We start from the raw sequence: 24455 nt of genomic DNA on the forward strand, positions 1-24455 counted from the left end.
TCTATTCCTGTCAAAATGCTGGCTACCTTCTATACTGGCTAAGACCTTGGGCTTTGAAATCTGATAAGCCTGATTTGTTGCTCTCATTCCACTATAACCCTAACTGGTGCCTGGATAGCAGCCTGGTAAGACCCTGAAGCAGAGACATGTCCTCAGACTTCTGACCTACAGAAATTGTGAAACAATAAAAGTATTTTAAGATGCTAAATTTGCAGCAATTTGTTACTCAGTATAGAAAACTAATATAAGCAGTATCCACCACATAGGTTTAATCTAGTGAAAATTTAAAGAGGTCACTGAGGTAGTATTGGCCTAGTGCCACTTAAGATGCTCAGTAATGGGGTAGTAATTAACTGTCTTTGTTATTATGTTTAGGATATAGAACTTTACTAAAATATATTTTCAATCATCAGCTTATTGATTTAGCAAGACCATAGAAGGCCAGGCATGGTGGTTTAAGCCTATAATTTCAGTGACTGAGGAGGCAGAGGCAGGAAGATTGCAGGTTCAAGGCTGACCTCAGCCCTTTAGCAAGAGCCTGTCTCAATATTTAAAAAATGAAAGGGATTGAAGACTGTAGCTCTGTGGCAAAGCACCCTTGGATTCAATCCCCAGTACTACAAATAAATAAATAAATAAACCCCAAACTGAAGCAAAACAGGATTCTCAGGCAGCAAACCTAGGTAGATATGAACAAACTTGCCATGGGAATTTGCCCTGCTGGGCCTGTGTCCTTTAGGATGCTCTGAGCGGCAGGTATAGAAAACCTGGCTAATGGTGGCTCTTAGGTTGGGGTTCCCAGGAGAAGTTGAGATGAGGAGTCATGTGAAAGTGATGTGTTGGAAAGTAACACATTTGAAGACAAATCCATAGTAGGGGAGTGGAGGAGAGGGGACGGCAGGAAAAAGGGAAGAAGGCAAGGCAAGAGCATGATTCAGGGCAAGTCCCATAAAGGGGAATTTGGCTCAGTTTTAGAGGTGCACAAAGGACAGTTTAAATTACCCCTCAGTTGTCCACAAGGGAGCTGGGGGATTAATGATTTTGCACTATCAGACACTGGTTAAGGGCCACAGGGGTGGTGGTGGGGTCTGGGGAGTGGGAGCTGTGGATTCCCAGGTTCTTCTGGTTTTCCAGGCTCAAACATGCAAACCAGGTTCCAGCGGTGAGGACAGTTCTTTTACAAGAAGTAGATGCTGGCCTGGATATTGGGAGTGAAATATCCGGCACTGAGAGCCCAAAAATCTGAAAATGGCAAAGGGATGAGAGACACTGGGTGGGTCACTTCTAAAGCTCTTCTATGGTAATATAAGCTATAAGGACATCTTGTTTTCTTTTTTTGTAATTGTATGCTTTATCTATTTTTATATGGTGCCGAGGATTGAACCCAGTGCCTCACATGTGCTAGGCAAGTGCTCTACCACTGAGCCAGAATCACAGCCCCCTTGTTTTCTTAATAAGAAATGTGGAGGTAGACTCCTAGGTTGGTCCAATGGGGCTCATGGATGTCTTTGAAGACTCAGCTCCCTACAGTCTTCCTCAGCATTGTTGGCTTTCATCATTCCTCATGGTCACAATATGGCTACTGCAGCACCATGTCTCACATCCTTAACTAATACCATATGAAACAAGAAGCAAAATTGCTTTTGTGACTCCCTCCTGTGAGGAGGAAAATCTGCCCTCCAGTGGCACTAGATCATATACCTAGCCCTAGGTCATTCACCAACAGAGGAGAATTGGATTACTAGCACTGGCTTAGGTCAGTCATGGTTCACCCCAGGTGCTGAGCATCCATCCAAATTGGGTTCTATTAGAAAAGAGAAAGACAGTGATTGCTGGGTGGGCAGCTAACAGCATCTGCCACAGGGCATCAATTTCCCTCATTTGCAAAACTGGAATATTGATACCTGCATCTGAGATTGCTAGTGAGGATTAAGTGAGATCACCTGCAAAACAGTGATTGTAATTGCTATTCATGAGCTCGCTATTGCATGGTGAGCTTCTTGAAGGTAGGGGTCATGTCTGACTCACCCTGGCTTCTTTTGATTCTAAATAACTCACAAACCCGTCCACTTCTTTATCTCTGTGTCTGTGCCCTAGTCCAGACTCCCACCACATCTGCCATGTCTGACAATGAGCGCTGTGATAATTTACCAAGAGATTGTTCTACTCCCATTTTTTACTCCCTCCCAGCCCTCTCCCACAGAAGCCTGACTGGTCTTTGTAAAGCACAAATCTGACTGAGCCACTCCACTGCTACAAATCCTTCCAGGCTCAAAAATAGGGGAGATATTTAAAGTAACTGCTGGTTTGGAAGAGGCCCTGGGGCATCAGGATAGGCTCTGGGTATTGGCAACCATGCCAGCCCCATTCTGAAAGAATGGAAAAGCTGGCCCCTGCTCCCTCTCCAGGCTTCTTTTTACACACTGTGCCCCTCACCACTGCTCCACTGCCCAAAGCTCTTCTCTTGCCTGGCTGGACTTCTTGCAGGTTCCCAAGATGTCCACACTCCTGCTTGTCGCAGAGCCTCTGGCCATACTGTTTCCTAGAACTGGAACAATATTTCTCTATCCCCTGCCACCTGGGGTAACTTTCCCCAGGGCCATTCCTTAAGGTCTCTACTTGGATGGTCCCTCTTCTAGGAAGATTTCTCTGACTACCTTCTCCCCCAGCTGCCAGCCATGGTTTCTTACAGCCCGCCTGAGACTTCTATCTGGTGCTTGTCACGCTCTTTTGATACTATTTATGTCTCTTTCTCCTTCACCACACTGGGGACTTTTGAGGACACGGCTGGGATGCAGAGAATATTTGCATCACCTGTGCTGGTAGTAGTAGGTGTTGATGGTGGCGGTGGAGAGCAGGACCACCTTTAGACTCAGAAACAGGGACTCCCCATTCACCCATAGCCAGGTCTCTAAAGGGCCCCATGTAGGCCCTCTTCCAGCTGCTCCTCCACCCCTATCAGTAGCACAAGGAGTCCATGAGATCAGGGGAATGCACACCCCCACCTCCTTGTAGAATACACTCAGAATCCCAGAATCCTGAACTTCTCTGTCCAAACAGCCAAATCCAGTTACAGACCTGCACATATTCCTGAGGGATTGTTTACCACTAAAGGGGTCAGGCCAGCTGTGGGTGAAATTCGAATCTGTTCTACTTATTTTTGCTGCATAACAAATTATCCCCAAAATTCAGCACCTTAAAACAACTGTTTAGAATGCTCATGAATTCTGTGTGTCAGGAACTTGGGCAGGGAGGAACAGGATGCTTTATCTCTGCTCCATGATGTCTGGGGTTTCAGCTGGGAAGACTCAATAGCTGGAGACTGAAATCACCTGGAGAAGTTTTTATGTATATGATCTGGTTGTAGCTTCCAATAGCTGGCCTGGAGCTCAGCTAGAGCTGTAACTGGAGCATCTATGTGTGGCCTCTCCAGGTGGCCTGGGCTTCCTCATAGCATGGTAGCCTCAGGTGGTTGGATTTCAAATCTAGCAATGTTGGGTTCCAAAAGCTGATCCTCAGCACCACATAAAAATAAAATAAACAAAGCAGAAGTCGAATTGTTTGTTCTGGTCTAGCATTGGAAGTCACCCAGCCTAATTTCTGCTTCATTCTTCTGGTACCAATGAGTCAAGTCTACCCAGATTTAAGGGAAAAGACATGGGCCACACCTTACAGTGAGGGGAGTATAAAAGCATTTATGGAGGTATTCTAAAACCATCACAGATATGCACACTGGAGTGTCCAGCATGTATATGTATAAGACCCCTCTCAGTACAGGACAGAGCTAGAATAAAAAATAAGAGTGGTAAGCTAAGGGCTGAAAACTCCCTATTCTGCTACCATATTCTGGCAAAGAATTCAGAGAAGTCAGGAAACTTCATATTTGAACATGAACATCAAGGTCATTAAGTAATAAGTTATAATTGTCAAAGTGGGAAGATAGTGATGGGGTTTGTGGCTCTTATTATTCCAGTTTATCCTCAAGATGTCCTCGGAGAAGCCAGCCCTGGTCTTCCCTGCTGCCTGGCGCTATAGGCCCTTCTGCAGTGGAAATTATTCTTTTTGACTTCAATGATTGACTTTTGAGCCTTTCTGCTACTGGACAGTGGGCTTCTTAAACAAGAGAGCAACTGGTGCAAACTGGAATAATAAGAGCAGAAAATAGGGAAAGGCTTTCCAGAAAGAGAGAATAGCCTGTAAAAGGCATGGAAGAAAAGACACATAGGGCTGGGGTTGTGGCTCAGAGGAAAAGCGCTCGCCTAGTATGTGTGAGGCACTGGTTTTGATCCTCAGCACCACATAAAAATAAAATAAAGATATTGTGCCACCTACAACTAAAAAATAATTTTAAAAAAGCACTCAAGTCCAATAAATGGTGCAAATTATAGTCGTAGCAGTCTGAGAACAAGGATCTCTTTGGTGACCATGTGTTTGCTTTACCCACCTTATTTGGGGCACTGCTCTTCCCCACTCCAGTCATATGATAGCACCTAGGGTTATTGATATGTCACCCAAGGAGGACTGATCAGAGTCTCCCACAAGAATATTTCTTCGAGAGGAGGACCCTTCGTATCTGGTCTGCTTGTGAGCTGTGAGGGTACTCAGTAGTGCATGGTGTGTTGTCTACTTCTAAGAAGAGTTGGTTAAAAAGTGCTGACATTCGGGGCAACAGAATTGAGAATGGAGAGAGAACGTTTCTGAGGGTGTCAGAGTCTGATTCCTGTCTTCCCGGAGCCCAGATCCATCCCAACTTGACCAGGTGGTGCAACACACTGGACACTGGGGTGCTACTGGGAGACAAAGCAGGGGATTTGGTTGAATCGGCAACAGGTGAAAGACCAGGAAGGGTCAGGAGAGGGAGCTTGGCATTAACCTGAGGGCAGTGGAAAGTCATGCACAGAGGGCCTTGATGAGGGAGAGACATGGTCAAATCTATGTTTTTGAAAGGTCATTCTAGAGAATAGTCTGGTGGCAGAGGAGCTGGTGAGAAGGCTGGTTTCCTCATCCTTGGGACAGGTGTCATGTGACAGGGGAGGCCCAGACATTCAGTTGCTGTTTGAACTTTCATTTATGTCAGAAGGAGATAAAAGTGAGACCAGGGAGAGAAATTAGACTTCATGTGGCCATTAAACCAGTCTGGAGCTGCGATCCAAAGATCCAGGTTCTCATTCTAGAGGGTCTGAGAAAACATATACATAGAAAGACCTGTACATAGAAACTCCACCACCCTTGCCCCTTCCAATCTGAGCCAACCTCCTACATCAATTCCTGCTCATCTTCCATGAACTGACTGTGAAGGAGAAGGCAGGCAGGGGAGACTTCCAAGGACCAGGGTGAAGGAAGAAGGATTGCTGAGCCAGCCCTAGAAAGAGATGCCATTGTCCTGGTGGGGCCCCAGGCCTTCCCTTACCCCCAGGCCAGCTCCAAACCACAGGCCACGTCCTGTTTCTCAGAAATACTGCCATTTCCCAGAGCCCTGTGTTCTTGGGGGGATGGGAGGACATGGCTTCACAGCTGCTGCAGGAAGAGGAGGAGGAAGCCTCCCCAGGAAACCTGGAGGCCAGGTCTGGCACTGTAATAGGATGATACAGTTTGGGGGTCAGGAGGGTCAAGTGGGAGAGAGGTTCTGAGCCCAGGTGTGCTGCACCTGATTCAGCCCAGGATCTGGCCCCCTCTAGTGCTCTGGGATTTTTAAGGATACTGTATCATAGTCCTCAGTTGGAACCAAACTCCTCCATTTTCTTTTATGTGGTCGCTTTCCCTGAGCCTAATGTCCTCATCTCTATGATATTGTTAACAAGCCCCACCTCACTGGGTTGTCCTTGGGATCAGAAAAGACAATGAATATGAGACTGCTTTGTTTATTAATGGCCATTTATGTGGAAAGGGATGTTACTGGTCACCAGGAAGGATAGTGGATATATGGGACTCCCTGCTGGACCCTTGGGGAGCCCCAGGAGAGGAAGAGCTGGGCAGCCCTGGAGACTACCTCTCCTGTCTCCCCCATCTCTGTCAAGGGAGACAAGTCAGGGTTACACAGCAATTCTGCAGCCAAGAAAAATGGGTTTTAGGGGCTGGGGATGTGGCTCAAGCGGTAGCGTGCTCGCCTGGCATGCGTGCGGTCCGGGTTCGATCCTCAGCACCACATACAAACAAAGAAGTTGTGTCCGCCGAGAACTAAAAAATAAATATTAAAAATTCTCTCTCTCTCTCTCTCTCTCTCTCTCTCTCTCTCTCTCTCTCTCCCTCTCTCTCACTCTCTCTTTAAAAAAAAAAAGAAAAAGAAAAATGGGTTTTAGTTTGTCCTTGAACCTCATCTTCCTCCCTCCTACTTCTGTTTTTTTTTTCTTCTTTTTCTTCTCATCACTGAGACTGGCTTGAATCTCCCATAGAAAACCCTTCTTCCATCTCATGTGCACAGCCAACCACTCTTTTGCCTCTCTCCTTTATAGCCAAATTTATTTTATTATTTATTTGTTTATTTACTCTCTTGCTTGCTTACTTGCTTAGTTTTTGGTACTGGGGATTGAACCCAGGAGAGCTTTACCACTGAGTTACATCCCTAGCCCTTTTTATTTTGAGACAGAGGCTTTGTAAATTGCTGAGTGTCTCCCTAAATTCTGATCCTGGCTTCGAACTTAAAATTCTGATCCTGTCTCAGCCTCCCAATCTTTAATACCAGATTCCTTAAAAGACTTTTCAGTTTCCTCCCCAGATACCACCGCAACCCCACCCGACAAACCCCAGCATCTCCCTGTCAACAATCCTGACATTGCTGATTGCCATGGTCACCAGAGCCCTCTTGTCCTCACAGAGGGCTCTTTAAGACCTCATCTAGCAGACTTCTCGACCTCCATTCCTCCTGCTTTCCCTCTGGCCTTTGCAGTTGTTCCCTTGTTGATGTTTGAAGGCTCTGTCCTTGTCCCCCTTCTCGTTTCATTCTTTAATCACTCCGCTGGCTTTAGTTACCACCACAGGCCAACAGTGACCACCCCCATCTCTGGCCCTGCCTTCTCTCCTGTTCCCTAATATGCCCAAAGAGCTATGGCTGTCTCTGGAGACTCCAGGTGTGCCCAGCTGAAATTTCTGGGTCCTTTTCCCTGTTGTCACCAGGTGAGACTCCAGGAACACATGGACTCCTCCCTCTCCTTCACTCCTACATCCAGTCAGTTGGTCTTCCTCTCTGCCTCCCCATAACCTCCCTCCTACCAGGCCATTGTCATCATCCCTCATTTGGATTCCCACAACTACCTCCTACCTGGTCTCAGCCTCTTTCTCCCAACCTCTAAGCCCCTTCCGGTTTTCTAAACCACACATCCAACCACAATGCTACCCAGGCTCCCCAGTGCTCTAGAATGAAGTCAGAGACTCAGCCAGACAGGCAACCTCACTTCCCTTTGCCCATTGCTTCAAAATTGTCTCACAACAGTGAGCTATTTGTGATTCTCCCTATTTTTCATCTTCCACGGAGTTTTCTCTACATAGGCTATCACCAGCCCTCCTCTCTCTTCATCTTCCTCTTTTTCCTTTTTTTTTTTGGGGGGGGGGACTGGGGATTGAATCAAGGGGTGCTTTACCACTGAGCCACATCCCCAGACCTTTTTCTTTTTTATTTGAGACAAGATCTCAATAAGTTGCTTAGGGTTTCACTGAGGCTGGCCTTGCTCAATTGCTGAGGCTTACCTTGAACTTGGGATCTTCCTGCCTCAGCCTCCCAAGTCACTGGTATTACAGGTGTGCACCCCATCACCTGGCACCCCCACCCCTTTCCCACCTCCTCATCCTTTAGCGCCATCTTGTACTTCCTCAGTTTTGGCAGGGCACTGTACTCCCCACAGTCCCTGCCAACACCACCCTCAGCACTCAGGTGTCACAACACTTTCATCTCCCCCATCTCCTCAGGACTTGGGGCTTCCTCAGGATGGGAAGGGCAATTTTGACCCCTTGCTCTGTGTCAAAGGTTTAGCACAGGGCCTAGGCAGAGTGGCTCAGAAAATGTTTCATGAACAATGGTGTGAGCTTCTTAGATTAACACCACTGTGTTCGAACACTGAGAAAGGCCCAGACTGATTTAAGGAGGGGTTGATGTGCCCCTACAGTGGTGGAACATGGGATTCACAGCATAGGCTTCAGATAAGTGATAAGCCCATTAAAGCAACCAAGATGACAGATTGGCTTGCAACAGCAGGATAACTATACAGGGGAAGCCATTCCTGTCCGGGGACCCTGAGGTAAACACCTCCAAGACCACTCTCTAGCAGAGGGGGAGGGGCCTGGCACCAGGGCAGGGCTGGGGATGGTGTCAGGGAAAGCTTCACTAGAAGAACACATCCAAGCTAGCTTGAAAGAGGACCAAAGGTCACCACGTGAATGGCTGGGCCTTGCAGTTCCTGTGCTACTTTAAATATGGGATGCTCAGAGCCCATTCTGAGTTCCAGGTTAAGCCTGTGTGGGAACAAGGCAGGCTGAAGTAAAGAGTCTTCTTCAGGAGGGACATGCAGAGGCTACGGGGGAAGGAGATAAATGTCTTTTGACTCAGGGGATGAGGGTAAGGCTCTGGTCCTATTTCTCAATTCCCAGTATCTCAAACCAGGGGCCCCAGATCTGGCAAAGGGAGCTTGAGGAAGTTGGACACCCATCCTTGCTCAGTGGGGGTGACATTGGTGGGCTACTTCGATGTCTTTCTGGACCTCAGGAACCCTAGATTGGAGGCCAAGACTACGAGAACAGTTGTCAGGCCCTCTAAGTGGCTGCATAAGTGTCCTCTCCACCTTTTCTCCAGGGCTTTCAACCAGTCCTAGGCAAGGTGTCCAAGGCAGGAAGTTGAGACCAACTGTACCAGAGCCTCTGGTCCTGCTTCAACACTCCAAATGCTTGAGGCACTGGGGAAGACAACGCCTTTCTGAGCCTCCCATTCCTCCTCTCTACAAAGGGGATAAATCCTATACTACTAACCTTAAGGAAATTGTGGACCTTAAAACATTTTTGATATTGCAAGGACTTGTGCATGTGGACAGAATCAATTATTGATCTGTCTTTCGTTATATGTGTTAGTCCTTCTTCTCATGACGCCAAGTTGGCCATCTGACTGCAAAGCCTTGGAACGCCTCAGAGGTGAGAATATTTGGGCTTCTAACACTAGTCCCAGCATGGAGCTGGGGAAGGAGTGCCAGCCTGAGCACAGCCCTGGCTTCCAGTTCTACCTTTGCTACTAACCAGCTCTGTGCCTTCTGGCAAATGCTGCTTACGCTCCTTAAACTCAGTTTTGTCTCTATCAAGGGCCTGAAAATGGTGAGGGCCCCTGACTCCTGGGGAAGGGCTTTGGGGCTCCATTCTCTACACTGCTGGCTAAATGAGTCAGTGCCCCTTCTTGGGCTCAGTGCCACTTAGGTGAGGCCAGGAGGGTTGGGGTGGGGGAAGAAACTGCTCGTAAAAGCAGGAGCTGCTTTAGTGGGGGGCTTGGGGATAGAAGAAGTGCCGGGCAGAGGACAAGGGCACTGTAGCAGACAAGGGCCTGGGCTATGAGGCTGGAGGAACTCTCCCTGGCTCCAGTGGCAATCCACCATGAGGATGAGGACTCCTTTCTGCCCCTTCTGGATTTCACCCCTGTAAAATACGGATAACTGGGCTAACTTGCAGAGCCCTGGAAGAGCACACATGGGACTGGATTAATTGCAGCACACAGGGTTGAGGGGTAATACAAGTTCTTATTTATTAATATATAATAACAAAAATGATAAAGCTCACATCTGCAATTGCTTAGATCTTTGTTATAAGGTCTTGGTCACTTTGTCTGGACTGGCTGTGACCTTCAGTTCTGGAGTCTGGGCTAGGAAGACGTTCCAGTGACCTGTATAGAGGGAGGCAGAAGAGAGAAAAGGGCATATGTGTGAGCACGCGTACAACAGAGGCAGTGACTGGGGACGGGGAAAGCTGAGGGTAGGAGGAGCTGCATAGCTGGGGCTGGAGGATAGAGGTGGCATCCTCATCATAACAGTTTTGGTCCATGACCCAGCCTTCAGACAATGTGTGTTTGGGGACTGGGATGGTTCCTGACTCCTGTTGGTAATACTTGCATCTGTGCCCTGCCCTCCCCTACCCCTACCTGGGCCCATTTTCCTAAAAGTAATGCAGAACAAATTAAGGGTACTAAGGACAGTGAGTAGGAGGGTTTCAATGGGAAATGTTCCAGTAGAGACGGAGTGGGTAGCACCAGGGTTTGGAGGCTTAAACCTCCCTCCTACAGCTCTGTCCTCTCACCCCCACCCCCAACACCAAGACCAAAGCCAGCCAGCTCTGCTTCACCTTCCCTCTCTGGCTTCCAAGTTGAGAAATCTGGCCCAGCCGCCCACTGGATTCCTGTGCTGGGAACTGACGTCTGTGGCTGACACCCCCCCCTTGACAGCCCCTCCTCCTGGCACTAGCAGCCTGGGAACTCCCCAAGAGGTCCTGCCTCCATCCCTGCTCTCCTCTGAGGCCCCATTTCTCAGCCCAAGGTCCCACCTTCCTGGGTGCTGGTGAGCAGCCGGAAGTTCTGTGCCTCTTTCTGGAAGTCTTGCTTCCTGACTTTCTTGATCTGAATCAAGTGGAAGATTCCTGAGGGCAGAGACAAGGGCATGAGCAGGAAAAGCAGGACCTTACCGTCAGTGACTTAGACTTCAAACCAACCCAGCCACCTCCTCCCCTTTCCCCATTCTAATCAGTCACCAAATCCTGTGGAATAAATCTGAATATTTCCATCTGCTCTCCTGTCTCACTGCCATTGTCCTCAGTCAGGCCCCCACTGCCCTGCCCCACTCACTATTCTAGAGCCTAGCTCCTCCCACTGCCCCTCTAACTGTAATCCTAATGGTGGCCATTTAACATGTGTATGGAACCCTGCCATTCCCCTTCCATGACCTTCACTCCACCTTCAAGACAAGGTCCATACTCCATAATCTCTTTTCTCTGCTGACCCTGCTCCTGTCACTAGCACCATCTGCTTTCACACAGCTACCTGGCCACAGTTCCAGAACAGAGAGAGGGAAGGAGGGAGTGGAGGTGGGTGGCTGGCCCATATAGACTGGCCAAGCATTCTTCTGGGCAGAGAATATATGGTAAAGACCAATAGCTGTGCTTACTCAGTCACTAAAGAACTCAGAATGGTAGTACCTTGCATGTGGTCCAGCTCTAAGCAAACACCTGAAGTTCCCTGAGGGGCCTTCCAATGCCAGCCCCTTTACTGGAACACCTTCTCTGCTCCTTCTACTCTCCCATTGCCAGGTGAACTGACCATTTCACCAAGCTTGGCTGTTGTGTCTTCCCTAATCCACCCCTGAGATAGTGAGAACTTCCTCCTTGGGACAACCATAGCATTTGGCTTTTGCCATTGTACCCATTTCTAAGGTGCTACTGTTATGTATAGTCCAATGTCCCTGCCAGACTTCCACTTCTAGAGGGCTTTCCTCTTTGGATCCAGAGCTTGGCCCATATCAGGCATGTAGAATGAATGAATCCCTGGATGGATGGATGGATGGATGGATGGATGGATGGATAGGAGAATGGGTGGATGGATGGATGGGAGGGTGGGTAGAAGGATGGATGGGAGGATGGATGGATGGGAGGATGGGAAGATGGATGGATGGACAGGAGGATAGGAGGATGGATGGATGGATGAGAGAATGGATGGATGGAGAAATGGATGGGATGATGGGAGGATGGATGAATGGATGGATGGATGGATGAGATAAATGGGTGAGAGGATGAACAAATACATATGTGCCCAGGCTAGGTTTTGCTCTGAGGAGGAATGAAGTATGGCTAGATCCCCTGAGGTTTGTAGCTCATGGGGATCTGGCCCCTGGCAACACACATGAGACTAGGCCCTGAGCACAGTGACATCGTACCAGCTGTTACCCACCAAGGCCTCTGGCCAAAAAGAACAGATGTAACCAGCAAGACCTCTGTTAAGCCAGCACCGCCTTCAAGAAAACCAAGAACTAAACAGGTTTATGGGAATCGGAGTGGGACCCCATCAAGGGGAACAGAAAATACTGAGTTTTTGGAACTGAGTTTTAGGAACCAGGAAACTGTCCCCAGTGCCATTTCCACTGACACCTAGCACTGTCCTTGGTACCCCCAGCCCAGAGGCCAAGGACCAGGATATAACTCTAAAAGTGCAGGGCTACATCACAGTTACAAGCATGAGATGAGGAAGGGACTTGTTCCTTACACAGGCCTGCCCCTGGAGAGGGAGTGACAGGAATGAGGGAGAGGGTCCTCACTATAGTCTCTAAAGCATAATGGGAAGACTGGGCTCTTGACCTGGAATCAAGAGCTGGCCTGAGGGCCATGGTAATGTCTCTTGTCCTTTGAAGGACTGTGAAGATTTGAGGGTAACTGGGCCTTGTGGTCCCCAAGGGCAGAACTGGCTTTGGTAGATGAAAGAGGACAGGTTCCATTTATTGTGAAGATGAACTATGCCTGGGCTGAACCATTCACAGTATTGGAACTGAGTCACTTGGGGGCATGTACACACTGGACCAGAGACCATCAGGAGGCTGCAGGGACATTTCTTTCCCAGACAGGGCTTAGGATTGAGATCTCTGAGGTCTTCCCTACCCTGAAGCTCCAGAATATCCAAGGTCCTTTCCCTTAGGCCAGCTCTCTCTTGGGTTCCGGTGCCTGGGGCTGGCCCTCTGTGGGGAGGCCTCACTAGCACAAGTCCCAGCACCCACCTGCCTGCTATTTTCACTCCTCTGTGAGGACAGTGAGTGGTGTCCCCTGACAATAAGCCCTAGGAATGCTCATTTTGACTCTCCTGGTCTGGGACAGGGAAGGACTGAGGAAGCTGATCCAACATTTATGCAGTTCAGGGGTCAGACCATGGCCTGGCATTGGGAAGGTGAAGAGTCCCACACATAGTTCATTTTTTCACTGTGGGGCCTGGTGTGATTGGCAGTGAGCTACAGCCCTGCTGTGCCATCCTGGCACAGCTTAGCCTTCCTCAAGTGGCTCCCTAAAAACATAAAGCACCTCTATGGAGGTGGCACAGGGGACATCAGACCTGGGTTTGAATCCTTGCTTTACTGTTTAAACTGTGTGACTTTGAGCAAGTTGTTTGATTTCTCAGGCTCAGTTTTCTTATCTACAAAATGGGCATTCATACATACCCCTTAGGTTTCTCACGAGGATTAGATGAGGTGCGTGTTACATAGTGCCTGCTACATGCAGGTCACAGAGCACAGGGAATGTGATCGCAGGCTTTGGAGCAGAAGTTTGAGGCTGTCGCTACCATTCTGCCAGCAAAGCACCCCTTTGAAGTCCCTCTCAGCCCCCTACATTGGGGAGGCCCATCTCTGGGAGCCTTTCCTGGCCAGCTCAGCCCCCCCCCCCCCCCCCCGCGACAGCTCTCACTGAACTTGGGTCACTAAGCCATGCATTCCTGAGGACAGAACCTGGGGCTTATTACTTTCCATGGCCCCAGCACCTGCTTGGAGAGTGTGGATTCTGGGGAGGCCTAGAGTAAACATGCAGCCAGCACCAGCCCAGGGACTGACAGAATCTTAAGACTCAAAACAATGGAAAGGACAGACCTCCCAGCCTTGCTCACACACCACTCCTAAGCAGGGCTTGTTCCCTCCCTCCTCTGTAGGAAGGCTCTGGTTATGAGAAAGTTCCTCTCATTGATAGGAATCCTGCCTCTCTGCAATTCTTACCAACCCATGGGTGGGAGGAGGAAACTGACATTTGCAGTATGTTTATAGGTTAGGGGTTATCCTTATATCATTTCATTTAATCTTACAAAACCCCTCTTCCCCGATTAACAGAAGAGAAAACTGAGGTCCAGAGAGGTCGAGTGATTGCCCAAGTTCATACAGCTAAGAAAGAGCAGAATCAGGATTTGAAGTGGCAGAGGTGGGATTCGAACCCAGGTCTGCCTTATTCCAAAGCCCATGCTTGTGGTCTGACCCTTGTGATCACTCAGAACATGGCTGTTCCCTCTGCCTGGGGCAGCCCTTCAGAACCATGAAGCCAGCAGTCCTGGCCCCCTGAGTCTTCTCTTCTCCAGGCTGAACAGCTCCACTTTCTTCGTCCATTCCTCCTACGACAGGGGGCAGAGTAGAGCAGGGAAAGAGCCGCATCTGACGTCACAAGACATGGGCTCTAGCTCCCGTCCTCTACTTACTGGCTGTGTGGCCTTGGGCCAGGTACTTCACCTCTCTGAGCCTCAGTTTCCTCATCTGTAAAATGGGGATAATAATATCTAACTCTCAGGATCGTTGAGGATCAAATGAGATAGTGAATGTGGAAGCACTTTATAAAGTGCGACACACATTGGTTGTCATGGTCATTCATCATTCTTAACATCATTCCCTCTTCCTCTTCCACCCCACTCCCCCGGCCAAACCCATCAGTGGAGAAAAGTAACCTTATCAGTAATTCACACTTAAAGAGTTTAGTTTGAATTGTGGTTTAATGTTTCACTCTACCCAAGAGACTTATGTTTTTTAGGAAAAGCCATAGAAACCAAATGCTCAGCAACCCCCTTATCAGTGAAAACTCCCCCTGATCTTCACTTGGTAATAGGAGCAGCCTATTAAATAGGGCAATTTTCTCACAGAATTCTGACACCAACTTACCTTGAAGTGATAGGATCCACCACTGAGAAAAGGCTGAGTGAAACTAGCCTCAAGGCCTAGTGCTTTGGGGATGCTGTCCTGCCTGGGAAGATCTGCCTCAGGGGCCACTGAAATCCTGCCATTAAACGTCTCTCAGTTCCATCAGGGTAGGTTCCTTGCAAGATGCAATAACCCCTTCCCCCCAGGAGAGGGAGCACTTCAAGGCCTTGGCATCTCAGAGTGAGGGAATTTATCAGAACTGTCAAGAGAATCACAGACCAAGTTGGTCTCCCTGCTTCTTGGAATCAGGGACTCTTACACCTGAGAGGGCATTCAGAAGCACCTGATCAACAAAACACGCCTAAGGCCCCGGGGGGTCTGGAGGACAGGAAGGGGAAAGGCCAGAGGTATCCCCAGCCCAGAGTGAGCTGCTCACCTTTTACCAGCTTCCAGAGGTAGATCTCCACCTGATCAGAGGCTTCGTGCTCAAGGGCAAAGCGATGCAGGGTGTCTGGGCTTGGGGATACTGACGTGTGGACGAGAACCCGGCTGGGTGCTGTGGGACATCTGGTGGAACTGATCTCACTGTGGCTAGGGTCTGCCTTGTCCTCTGGATGAGATAAGGAACTCGTGAAGTATTCAATCAGCAATGGCTATTCTTGAAAGTTCTAAGGTTCTAAGATTTTATGACTTGATGGAGTCCAGACATTATATGAGTTTACATCTTTGTCAGGCACCTGATTCTATTACTGTAACATTTGATCGTTCCATTACGGTCTGACATTTTCCCCTCCTGTGCTCCTACAGTCCATGCGTCTATAAACCCTGCATCCTGTGGCTCTGAGTGTGTGCACCTCCAGGTCTGAGATATTCCAAGTGTCTGTGGCCCTGGGGAGAGTGTCTGTGCCCTCCCTGCTCCCAGCACCTCCTTGTACCTGGGCAAATCTTGCAGCACTTGCCAGCCACTTTCTCAGGGTGATGGCATGGATACTCGGTAGGGCAGGTCACACGCTGGCAGTCCTGGTGGCCATCCTGACAAGTACATAGGATGCAGGGCAGGGGGCCAAAGGAGCGGAAGGCAGGGTGCCACACCTCCCCATGGGAGTATGTCTTCCCTCCATGCACGCAGGCTAGATGAGGACAGGAAGAGTGAAGGGTCAGTGCCCCAGGCCCAGCCAGATTCTCTGGGCAGCAGCAGATGGGATGGGCCCTGGAGGAGCTCCCTCCCCGCAACAGTGTGACCTGCAAAGCACAGGCCAGGGTGTAACACCTGTCCTCTGACACTCCCCCATCTCAGCACCCAGGGCTGAGATGCCCCAGTAGGGGACTAGCTGAAGATGGAGAGCCCTCCCCTAGCTTAGGGAGTAAGGAGAGGGCTGGCCTGGGGGTAGGAGAACTGAGATCAACTTGACACCTGTTGATCGCATGAGCTCTGGCAAGTCCCTTTCCCCTTCCCCACCTCAGAGTCCTATCTGTGCAATGGGCTGGGATTTGGTAGCCACATGGCTCTCCATCACCACCAGTGGGGGATCCCTGCAGTGAGGCCCAGACCCTTATGCAGCCCTGGCTTCCCCGACTCCATCCCGACGGTCTCTCTGCAGCCCAGCTCCCTTCTTCCTTTGTGAAAAATTTCTTCAGCACTGCTTGATATTAATTTATTCATCTTTCTCCCCAGCTAGCCCATGAACCACTTGAGGGCAGAGACCATTCTTCACCTCTCTGTTCTGTCTCTTCCATTTACTAGAAAAGACACGACAGAGACTCAAAAAATATTGCTGTACTGTTCTAGGACTGGTTCTATCTCTGACTCAATGCTGTGCCCTTCAAGGTCCTGTCAAATGGGGGTTAGACCCCTTGACCTCCAAGGGCACTTTCAGTTTTGATATTCTATGAGATTACAAGCTCATGGCCAAGTTGAGTTCGGGGGAACCAGAAGAAGGGGTACAGGAGGTAGCACAGTTGGGTCCCCTGTACCCATCAACAGATTGGAGGAGGGTCCAGCCCCACCTTTCTTATGTTTCTCCTTCAGGACAATCTTGACAGTTGTGCTGCCTGCCTCCTTTGGTCGGAAGTGACGAGGGATGAAGCCCCGAGGGGAGCTGGGGCCAGTGGGGGCTGGGGTGCCAGGGCCTTTCTTTCTCCCGCCATTGCCTGAACATGGATCCTGGGAACGTCTCTGCAAATGGCAAGAAGAACACGGCTCACTCTCTGAGTTCCACAGTCTACTGCTGGGGGAGGAGCCATGGGCAAGGCTGCAGCAAGAGGCCTGAGGGTGAACACCACAGATTTCCCAGTGAAGAGAGGGCATAGGCTCCAGATAGAAAGATCTAGATGGGGTCTAGGATGATCTCAGTGGATCTTTAAAAAACTCTCAGAGCATAGTGATTTGAAAATCCAGTCTCCATCAAACCTTTCCAGGCCTCGTCAGAGCCAGGACCTTGGGGCTGGAGTGAGTAGAAGCTGCTGAGGTTTTGATCTGGGAGACATAACTGACGAAATATGTGGAGAACTTAAGTGAGAAACAGAAAGTGAAGACGGTGTGCAGGCCTAGCAACTCAGGATGCTGAGGCAGGAGGATTGCAAGTTCAAGGCCAGCCTCAGCAACTTAGAAATGCAGCATCTTAGCAAGATTCTGTGTCAAATTTTTATTTAAAAATAAATAAAGTTAAAAGGGCTGGTGATGTAGCTCAGTGGTAAAATGCTCCTGTTCAATCTCCAGTGCAAAAAAAAAAAAAAAAAAGAAAGAAAAGAAAAAAGAAGGTGAGTACATAGTAAGAGTACGAACAAGGAATTTTCTTTTGTGTGAGAAGAGTTAGTTGGTATGAAAAAAGGATGGGCCTCTGAAGATCTCAGTAGGTCCCCAAATCCTATGGGGCAGAAGACTAAGATCAGGCTGCATGCAGAGACAAAAGTCTTCAAGCTCAAAAGTCTTTTCCTGAGCTCAAGAGCCCAAGGTGCTGCCCCTTCAGATCAGATCTGGGCTAGTAATGATTGCAAAGGGTGGGAAGCGAGGGCAGTTTATGGGCTTTGCAGTTCAGTTTGGGAACTGGGAAGCTCCAGGCCATGGGAGAGGAGCAAGTGGACAGGGGACAGAGCCTAGTACTGCCCTCTCCACCCAGAGTCACATCCCTTCTTCTAAAGCCCATTCCTGCCCGTACAGTCTCTGAGTCACTTCTTTCGTAGGCCAGAGACTGAGCTCACAAGAGGTCCCAGTGTAGAAACTGTCCCAGACCCTAGCACAGGCCCAGGTACACAGAAAACTTCCAGGAAATGCTTTTTGAGTGGAATTGAAGTAAGAAGGACTTAGGGAGTCCACTCCCCATGTGGTGACTTGCCCAATTCATCCAGCAAGTCAGTAAGTTGCTGCCCTGGGCCTGGAACTAAGCTTGGGTGGGCTTGAAGTTACACTGCCTCCTAGGGAGAGGATAGAATGGCTCAGGTCCTGTGGCACAGGCCTCCCCTTGAGAAGGTCCAGCCTGTAAAAAGAGGATGACCTGGCAGAGAAGGAGAGGTCATGAGCACTCCTGAGGATCTCTGAGAAGAGGAACCCAGCCTCCAGTGCCCCAGGATTCAGGAGACCCAGGCTGAAAGAGCAGGTGAGATTGTTCCTACTGTAGACCTAGCATAGAGGATCAATGGGAGACTCGAGTCAGTGTCTGGCCCTTTCTTCCACCTCCTTCCTCTCAGAGCAGCAAGAGAGCAGTTCAGCCCATCTTAATTGCAGACTGGACTGGGAAGGGAAAACAGAGAGGTAGATCCCAAAGAACCAGTGTCCCAAGAACTGGATGGGGGGGGGGGCTGACTCAAACCAGAGGTCATTCCCTTAGGAGAACATGTTCCTGGAGGCAGCCTGAGGACAGGCCGGATGGAACAGTGACAAAGAGATCCCCAAGAGGGAAGTAAGGAAGTTTAGGTCCTGCTCCTAGCCTGTGTGGATATCTGTTTTCTCCCAGGCTCCTCCTGGCCCATCAGCCATGATGGGAGTGCAGCGAGAGGAAGCGGGGAGGTGGGGTAGCGGGGAGGTGGCCCAAGGCACTAATGATCCATGAGTCATGTGGACTTAGGCCCAGATACAGCCTCTCTATCCTCCCTACTAGGGTAAGCTACATACTTACCATCCCACTGTGTGTTTGCAAGGGATCCTCTTCAGCTGATGTCTCACCTGCTCCATCTGAAAACTCAAAAGGAAGATAGGTCAGCCTCCAGTTCCTCAGCCCTGCTAGCCGGCCCTGAGGCTTCCACCCACAGACTCTGCCCTTTCCAGAGTCTAGTGCATTTCCACAGCCCCAGCCTACCAGCAGGCTCCTCTGCCCAGGGGTAACTCATCCCACTTTCCATTTCAGCCTTCCCTCATCCTGGATTTCTTCCTTGTTTTCCCCACAATGACCTCCTGGTCACCATTAAGACTGAACTGCTTGACCAGGCCACAGCATCGTGTTCATCTTGGTTTTTTTTTGTTGTTGTTGTTGTTTGTTTGTTTTTTTGTACTAGGGATTAAACCCAGAGGTGCTTAACCACTGAGCTACATCCCCAACTCTTTTTTTATTTTTTTATTTAGAGACAGGGTCTTGCTGAATTGCTTATGGCCTTCCTATGTTGCTGAGGCTAGCCTTGAACTTGTGATCTGCCTGCATCAACCTCCCAAGTCTCTAAATCAGGCACAGTGGTGCCCACTTATAGTCTTACTAGTTGAGAAAATAAGGCAGGAGGGTTCCTTTGAGCCCAGGAGTTCAAGAGTAGCCTAGACAACATAGCAAGATTCTGTCTCAAGAAAATAAAAACAAAACCAAATCACGCGGGGCATGGTGGCACATGCCTGTAATCCCAGCGGCTTGTGAGGCTGAGATGGCAGAATTGCAAGTTCAAAGCAGCCTCAGCAATTTAGGAAGACCCTAAGCAACTCAGTGAGACCCCGTTTCTAAATAAAATATAGGGCTGGGGATGTGGCTAAGTGGTTGAGTGCCTCTGAGTTCAATCCCAGGTACCAAAAAAAAAGACAAATCTCCTCTCTGGGATACTGAGCCATCATGGATGTCCAAGGACCCAGAATCCCACTCCTGTAGCCAGTTTAGCTACAGTGTCCTGGACAGCCACCCCTCTTACCTACAGCTGCACTGAAGTATGAGGCCTTGGTTTTCACCACACACTCCCAGGTCCCAACCCTCCAGCCCCTCGGCCCCTCCAGTTGAACACTGCAGGACCGTCTAGCTTCCACTCCCCTAGGGAACCAGCTCACAGAGCCCTGTGGAGACCCACAGTTTCCTATAGCTCTGAGTGCCATCTCTCTCCTAGGCCGGCCTCTACTGTCTAGCTCCCACTGAGCTTTCCTGCTTCCCAGAATCAGACATTGGAGTTAATATCTGTAGGAAATCACAGGCCAACTCTGTGGGCACAATTGATGCCCAGAGAAGGCAAGAAATTTGTGGCGTTAGCTTCAAGAACCGGGACTACACTTGAGTCACTCCTGGTCCAGTGCAACTTCCAAAATGCCACCATCTGAAGCATTCCCTTGCCCTGAGTGCTGCCTCCTCCAGAAAGTTGTCCTTGACCACCCAGCACACAGGGAACAGCCTGGCTACTTCCTTCTGCTCAAGCCCAGCCTGCCCTTCACGAGCCTGTGTGTGGGCCTCTCTTTCATCCAGAGATTCTACAGCCATGTTCTGAACCCCGGTGAGCCAAATCCTGTGCCCCACCCTGCCACGAGGAAGACAGGAAGAGACATGGTCCCATCCTGGGTTAGTCCTTGCTCTTGTGCCATTTCGCCCCTTTGAGCCTCTTCTGATCTAGGGACATGTCCACTGGCACACTATAGCAGTACCGCTTCTGCTCCAGCCAACAGGTCCTTAACCTAGCAGCACCCCTCCTGTGCCTGCACCTCCTGTTCATGGCCAGTGTCCTGACTTCTTACCTCACTCCACTCCTGCCTGCCACTCCCAGTGCTACCCAGCACCCAGTACCCAGCACCCAGCACCAACACGAATGCATGGCAGGGAAGCATAAAGGAATTCCCCACCCTTGGGGTGAACATTTGACCATGGGTGGATAAATTCTTACCTCTTCCTCTACCACCCCCATAGTTTTCTATCTATCTTTCTTTCCCTTCCTTTCTTTCTTTTTTCCCTGGTGCTGGGGATTGAAACCAGGCCTGTGCATAGGTAGCCACTATGCTATACCCCAGCCCCACCCTGGGCTTTTCTAAGAAGATCACTTAGAACACAAGATCCCCTGGTTTGCCAAGCAGAGGCCAGACCCCAAACGCATCCCTGTGTTACTTCTCTCTCCTGCTCTGCCCCACTCTCCCTTTCCCTGCTTCCGGGGTTGCGATGATAATGTAAATGGCACGTTGGTCTCTGCAATGGGCTCTATTTTCCAGTAGGGGTCCAGGCCAAGCCACCTTTGCCCTGGAGGAATGGTCACCATATGCTGGGTGTACCGGGGGTTCCTCCTAGCTCTGACACTTCATGGTTAGTCCACAGAGGAGGGGCCGGGGTGGCTGGCGGATCTAGGTACAGACTCACCTTTGCAGGCCTGGCAGCAGGAGGCAGGCAGCGGGAGGGGTGCGGGGCAGCCGGGTTCAGGGCAGGTGGCGAGGCCACAGTAGATCTGGCCCTCCTAACACACAGAACAAATGGCCGCTGAAAGGAGCTCTGAAGAGGACCAGCCTAGGAGCTAGGAGAGCCCTGGTCCCTGAGAGCAAATGCGCTGGAGGTCTCCCCTGAGGTGTGGGGAGGAGAGCACGTGGCTCCTGGGCGAGGTCCAGCCAGCTTGGGGTGATGGGCAGGGGGATGTCCCCTGTGCCCTTTCCACTCCCCCCATGGCCCCTGAAGGTGATATCATCTTTTTCTAAAGCCTTTTCACACCTAGTCTTCCCTGGGCTCTCACAGCAACCTGTGGAGTGGGGTTCTCCCCACCCGCAGATGAGAGGACCCCTGAGGAGGGCCTGTTTCATGGAGTCACAGAGACAGTTGGGGCAGAATGGACTGAAGCCCAGCCCTTAGACTTTTCCTACTAAAATCAAGATCTCCTGGCCTGGAACAGGGGCCCCAGCATGGGTGGAGGTCCAGATGAGTGACACCTGGGGCTTATCTTGATCTTACTTAAAAGTCCTTGGCCTCCGACTTTGGTACCAGCCTTGAAAGACAAGACCACAGGGCAAAGGGCCCTCTGAGAGGAAGGAGGCCAAATGACATTGGTGAGGGCTCCTGTTTTCTGGGCTTAATTTTCCCCTTCTGTAAAATGGGGGCACACCCATCTAGGTTGTGGATCAACCAAGGGAATGGTTACAAAAACCAACTGTGAGGCTAATGTTCCCAGAGAAAGTGATGTGACCTGGAGTGCTCCTCCTGCTCCTCCCAATGAGGCTAAGAAGAAAGAATCTCTATCCCTCAGATGAAGCCAGGAATTGAGCCGGTCTCATAAGCAGGGAGGAGAAGAAGTGGGGACTCTAGTATCCAATTAGAATGGACAAAAGTATCACTAGAATGTTCTCACCAGCCTACTACCATCATTTCTGCCTCTTCCCCCACACCTGTACTAATCCAGGCCCTCCTTACACAAGAAGCAATGTGACACAGGGAAAAGAATGTGAGCTTTTTGGAGTGACCTAGCCCTACATCTGCAATATGGCTCTGCCACTTACTAGCTGTGTGACCTTAGGCAAATCACTTGACTGATCTTAGCTCTGGTTTCCTAAAGAATAGGAATAATGAACTGGGGTTGTAGGTTCAATGGTAGAGCATTTGCCTAACACCTTTGAGGCACTGGGTTCAATCCTCAGCACCACATAAAAAAAAAGTTATAAAAAATATATTTTAAAAAATAATAGGAATAGTGATATACTCCTTCTATTTCCTATATAGGTAGATATATATGGCATTTCTATGAGTCTAGTGGTACAATGTCCTACACTACTGAGAGAGGCCCAGGCCACTTGCAAGGTTGTTTCATAGTCACTCCAGGTATTTATAAGTTGTTTGCTCTGCAGCAGCAGATTGGATTCAGACTGATGGGGCTTTCACTGAAGAAATGGGGAGGCAGGCCTGAGAGAAATGACCTGCCCAAAGTCACACAAGGAACCAGGGCAGAACTGGAGCTCAAACCTCATCTCCCCTAGGGAGACTTCCCCTAGAGAGGACAGCACCAAGTCAGACTCCCTCTTAGAGGAACTATGGCTAGAGAAACTGGATGATCAGCTAGCAAGGAGGTCAAAAGAGCAGAGATTTCTCTAGATGCAAAAGAGAGCCCCATCTAGAGGGCTCTGAGCAAGAGGGCAAAGACTTTCTAGGCCAAGCCATTCCAGGCCATTCTCTGTTCTCTGGTAATATTGCCAAGTCCACCCTGCCTATCCCTGACCACAGGCAGGGAGAATTGAAGCAGTTTCAGATTAAATTCCATTTGCTACCATCTGGCCTTCTCTCTGTACCCCAGGACTGATGAACAATCATTCACTCATTCATTCTGCAATTCTCCTAAGCATCTTCTGCATGCCACGTCCTGGGCTGAGAGCAGCAGAGACATAGAAACAAAATGGGTGTGTTCAGGGCTCAGTGGTATAGTGGTTGCTGAGTGTATGTAAGGCCCTGGGTTCCATCCTCAGCACTGCTCCGCCTCCAAAAAAAGTTATATTCCCTCTTCTTAAGGACTATAGTGCCCACTGAGGGAAGCAGAAATGGGCTACTCAGTACCAGTGATCAGTGCTGTAACAGGAAGACTAGGAGGGTGTGGAAGCCCAGAAAGGTCACCTGACTCAGATAAGGCAGGATATTCCAGACCCTGGAGGTTCCCTTCCCTCTAAGCTCTTCCGTTTTAAGACCAGGGAAAAAATGCTTCCCACCCTCATCCATACTGCTGTGCTCTTTCCAGGCCTGGACACCAGAGGGACAGTAAAGGTCTTACGGTACAGCTGCAGAGGACACACTGGTTGGGCAGGCGGGTGGGGAACAGCTCCCGGGCAGTGAAGATCTCTCCATGTTGGTACATGGTCCCGTTGTGCTGGCAGGACTTTGGTGGGGCACGGAGCCCAGAGGGGGTATGAGGTTCTGCAGGTGGGGAGGGTCAGGAGGAAGAAGAAAATGAGGCTTTATGTGGACCTATGATTTTTTGCTAGAATTAAACAGTCCACTCTTCTGAAGATTTTGCATATTATCCTTTCTTGACATTTAAACGGAACCCTGTTGTCTGCCTTCCCAGCCATTCCCCACGTCAGCCCGCTGAGGGGTCCTGCTGACACCTACAGCTGACCACGTTCCTCCCTCACCCTCCACCACAGCCTTGCAGCCCCTCAGCATCTGAGCTGGTCCTGACCAGAGCGAGAAGGAAAGCCCAGAAGCCTCAGCCCCACCGAGGTGCACAGTGCTCACGCAGCAGCTCCTGGTGCCAAGACCTGTTCTAGGTGCCAAGGGCCACAGCTGGGAGGAAAAAAGTCCCCATCCTCAGAGAGCTATGTTCTCAGAGTCAGCTGGAATGATCTCCACTGCCCCTGTAATGGGGTAAACTTCCACCATTCACTGGGGGCCAGGACCCCCACCCCATCACCTGCCAATAAGTCAGTCTTCCTGCTGGGCAGAGGACTGCGCCTAAGACAACTCATTCATTCAAGAACCTTCACCAAGCACCTTCCCTGGACCAGGCACCATGCAAGACATTGGGAATGGAGTGAAGACCAAGATTCCTCCAGATCCTACCATCAGAAGTCCCACAATGTAAATGGGGGAGAGAGACAAGCCACAGGCAACAGAACTGCAGAATGGTGAGGGCTGGGGCTGCTGGAAGGACAGAAATGGCTGCAAAGAGGAGAAAGCTTCCCAAGGGGGCTGATGGCTAAATGGAGTCTTGAAGAACAAGGAGAAGCTAAGC

At 49.8% G+C, this 24455-nt stretch overlaps 1 protein-coding gene across 1 annotated transcript in view; it reads right to left on the reverse strand.

The window, feature by feature from the left end:
* Positions 1 to 9770: 9770 nt before the first annotated feature.
* Chrdl2 (chordin like 2) overlaps positions 9771 to 24455 on the reverse strand; it is a 30916-nt gene continuing 16231 nt past the window's right edge. Inside the window, exons 4-11 of the mRNA XM_026387339.2 lie at positions 23496 to 23638; positions 21119 to 21212; positions 18716 to 18771; positions 16608 to 16776; positions 15536 to 15730; positions 15037 to 15210; positions 10504 to 10596; positions 9771 to 9850 (exon numbers count right to left, since the gene is read on the reverse strand). Coding sequence (XP_026243124.2) covers positions 9771 to 9850; positions 10504 to 10596; positions 15037 to 15210; positions 15536 to 15730; positions 16608 to 16776; positions 18716 to 18771; positions 21119 to 21212; positions 23496 to 23638 — 1004 coding nt within the window. The remainder of the gene's footprint in view (positions 9851 to 10503; positions 10597 to 15036; positions 15211 to 15535; positions 15731 to 16607; positions 16777 to 18715; positions 18772 to 21118; positions 21213 to 23495; positions 23639 to 24455) is intronic.

Source organism: Urocitellus parryii, chromosome 4, assembly GCF_045843805.1.
Source record: "Urocitellus parryii isolate mUroPar1 chromosome 4, mUroPar1.hap1, whole genome shotgun sequence".
NCBI lineage: Eukaryota > Metazoa > Chordata > Mammalia > Rodentia > Sciuridae > Urocitellus > Urocitellus parryii.